Source organism: Cucumis sativus, chromosome 2, assembly GCF_000004075.3.
Source record: "Cucumis sativus cultivar 9930 chromosome 2, Cucumber_9930_V3, whole genome shotgun sequence".
NCBI classification, from domain to species: Eukaryota; Viridiplantae; Streptophyta; class Magnoliopsida; order Cucurbitales; family Cucurbitaceae; genus Cucumis; species Cucumis sativus.
The window spans coordinates 24166519-24169366 of record NC_026656.2 but is presented as its reverse complement, the minus strand read 5'-3'; the positions used below and the strand labels follow the sequence as shown (position 1 = coordinate 24169366).

Sequence of the window (2848 nt, the reverse complement as noted above, 5' to 3'; positions counted from 1 at the left end):
TTGTTGTATTTAAAAATAGTATAAGAGTGAAAGTGATTTTTTAGATACTATTTTGGGTTTTTATTATTTTAGTAACACAAAATTAGAACAAAAGGAGTCAATATTTATGAAATGATAAAATTATAATGCGAAACCTAAAATAAGGTCTCATTGGTAAAAAGGTGAAATAAAAGGGTGTTGACGTTGGTTATTGATGCTCTTGATTTATTCCTTGACTTGGAAGTTACTAGAAAAACATATGCACATTGCCACATTGGTTGTCTATACATCTCCATGTTCGTATTCTTAGCGAGCTGAAATGCGAGCCTCCAATGGCGTCTTCATCACAATGGAAACTTCAAGCTTTTCCTCAAGATCAACTTCACCAATGGCGTCCCATTTCAACAACCATATCAAATTCCCCACAAAGTACTGTAAATGAAGCATCGAAATCCCAATCCCAGGGCAGATTCTTCTCCCTCCTCCAAATGGCATATACCTAATCTCCTTCTTCCCCGACAAAATCTCCTCTTCCTCTTCCTCTTCCTCTTTCCTCAAGAATCTCTCCGCCCTGAACTCCATCGGCTCCTCCCACACCTCCCCATTCCTCGCCATCTCCGCTGCCGCAAAATGCACCGTTGTCTTTTCCGGCACAACAAATTTTCCGTCCAACACCACCTCCTCCGTCACCAAGTGTGGTAGAGCCAAATGCCCTGGCGGATGCCGCCTCAACGTTTCCATTATCACCGCTTTCAGGTACGGCAATTTCTTTAGATCCTCCTCTGTTATGTGTTCTTTCGATGATGTTATATTCATTACTTGATTCATCTCTCTCCATAGCTTCTCTTGGACTTCTGGATATTTTACGATGTTTGCCATTGCCCACTCCATCACCACTACTGTGGAATGGACGATTCCATTGAGAAATTCCGCGCATAGACTGATGATTTCACCTTCTTCAAGCTTCCGATTCTCTTCTGGTAAGTGTAGGTTTATCAATGTATCAAGATATGGCAAAATTTGCTCTGATTTTGTTTCTGATTCTGATTCTAACTCGTTCTTCCTTTGTTCAGTATCGGCTCGTCTGTTGTTGAATCGAGCTTCAATTAGAGGAATTATTGCAGTTTCGAGTTCGTTTCGAAGTGTTGAGAGTTGGTTCCATAGATTAGGATAGATGAATTTTCCCAATTTTAATGGATATTGATTCAGTTTGTTTTGGCTACTCGAATACAATAGAACGCGATGGAGGACATCGGCTAGGGCTTTGATTCGATCCTCTTCAATCTTCAACCCAAAACACATAAACACCGATAACTCCATCATCGTCGGCCAAAAATGATCCACAAAGCAAACGGCGGCTGTGCCACCCTGGGAGTGCAATTTCAAGCGGGAGACAAGCGAGAGCAGGCTCCACCGGCGAGCGTCGGAGTGGAGTTTCAGGCGAGAAGGGTGAAGGATTTCAGAGATGAGGTTACGGCGGAGGAGGTTCCAATTGGGGCCGTGGAAGGCGGTGAAGATGGTGATATGGTTGCTGTAGAGAATTTTGGTGGTGATGGAGGGAGGGGGGCGGTCGGCAAAGGCAGCGCCGTGGTGAAGGAGAGCTTGGTGGGCGAGGGAATGGCCGGCGATGAAAATGACAGGGCGAGAGGCGAAGTGGAGGGTGAAGATGGGGCCGTACTGAAGGTGGAGGGTGTGAAGGAGAGAGAAGAATGAAGAAGAGTGTTTACGGAGTAAGAGGATGTTGCCAAGAAATGGGAGAGGTGATGGCCCTGGTGGAAGGTTGTTCAAGGAGCGGCCATGGCGGATGAGTTTGAAGATTGTGATGATGAAGATGGTGGTTGTTATGAGAATTGAAAGCCATTTGATTTCCATTTTGAAGTAGGTCTTAGGGTCTTCCCTTGATGGAAGAAGACATAATCAAAGTCATGCACAAATAAAGAGTACTTGGACTTGCTCAGCCTTATAGCTTAGATATATATATACCTAAAAATACACATGCAAAAGTGAGAAGAATCTTTGAAATGAAATGAGTTTAATATTACCATTCACCTTCGATCTCAATCCAATCACTACTGATTTATTATCGTTCTCTCTCCATTAGTTGTAATTATAGTAAGCTTTGGATTTAGTTTTCATAATAGATTTATGAAATAACCTACTTTATAGCTAATATTTCACAAAATGACTAAATTTCAATAATATTTTGATTAGATTTTGACAACTTTTTAGAAAAAAATTTATCTTTTAATAATCTCTATCTTTTTATAAAAAATTTAAATAAAAAAATATCAATTTTACTTTATTATTAATAATAGATTTTACAAAATATTTACCACATATAATAAATTTTATCATTGTAGTCATTCATATGTTACAGTGATAGAATCCAAAAGCATGTAAATATTTTAATTTATATTACTATTTTAAAAATTATCTCCTTACTAATTATATAAAAAATTTATTTTTAAAATATTATTGATTAATGATATACATCACCTTGATGTATAAAAAATATACAAATGGTCAAGTAGGAGTGGTTGGTTTGTTACTATTATTATATAAATGGTTAATGTGATTATGAATGATGTGTGCTATGTCCCAAGCTTATTATATGGATTGAAACGTTGATTAAAATTAATAAATGTCATCGTTGAGTGATTTTTTTTTTAAAAAAATGTTCAATTAGCATAGAGGTAGGCCTCTCATCTTTTGTATTATAATTTCTTATTATTTTCCCTATGGTCCCAAATTAGTGACGTTTTGTTTCTTTTTTTATATATATTTAACCAATATTATCAATAATATAATATATAAAAGAAAAAAACGCATTGATGCCACCTCAATTTTTTTTAGCTTTTATTTTGGTGCA

The 2848-nt window shown here is 37.3% G+C and overlaps 1 protein-coding gene across 1 annotated transcript; it reads right to left on the bottom strand.

Moving 5' to 3' along the window:
- Window positions 1-285: 285 nt before the first annotated feature.
- Window positions 286-1299, bottom strand: LOC105434703 (cytochrome P450 89A2). The gene has a single exon (XM_011651756.2). It carries the CDS (start codon window positions 1297-1299, stop codon window positions 286-288), a length of 1014 nt encoding a protein of 337 aa, XP_011650058.2.
- Window positions 1300-2848: the final 1549 nt, after the last annotated feature.

Bases quoted from the DNA above. Each gene is read 5' to 3' on its own strand.
- LOC105434703 (XM_011651756.2), bottom strand. From the start codon at position 1,299: ATGGAGTTATCGGTGTTTATGTGTTTTGGGTTGAAGATTGAAGAGGAT.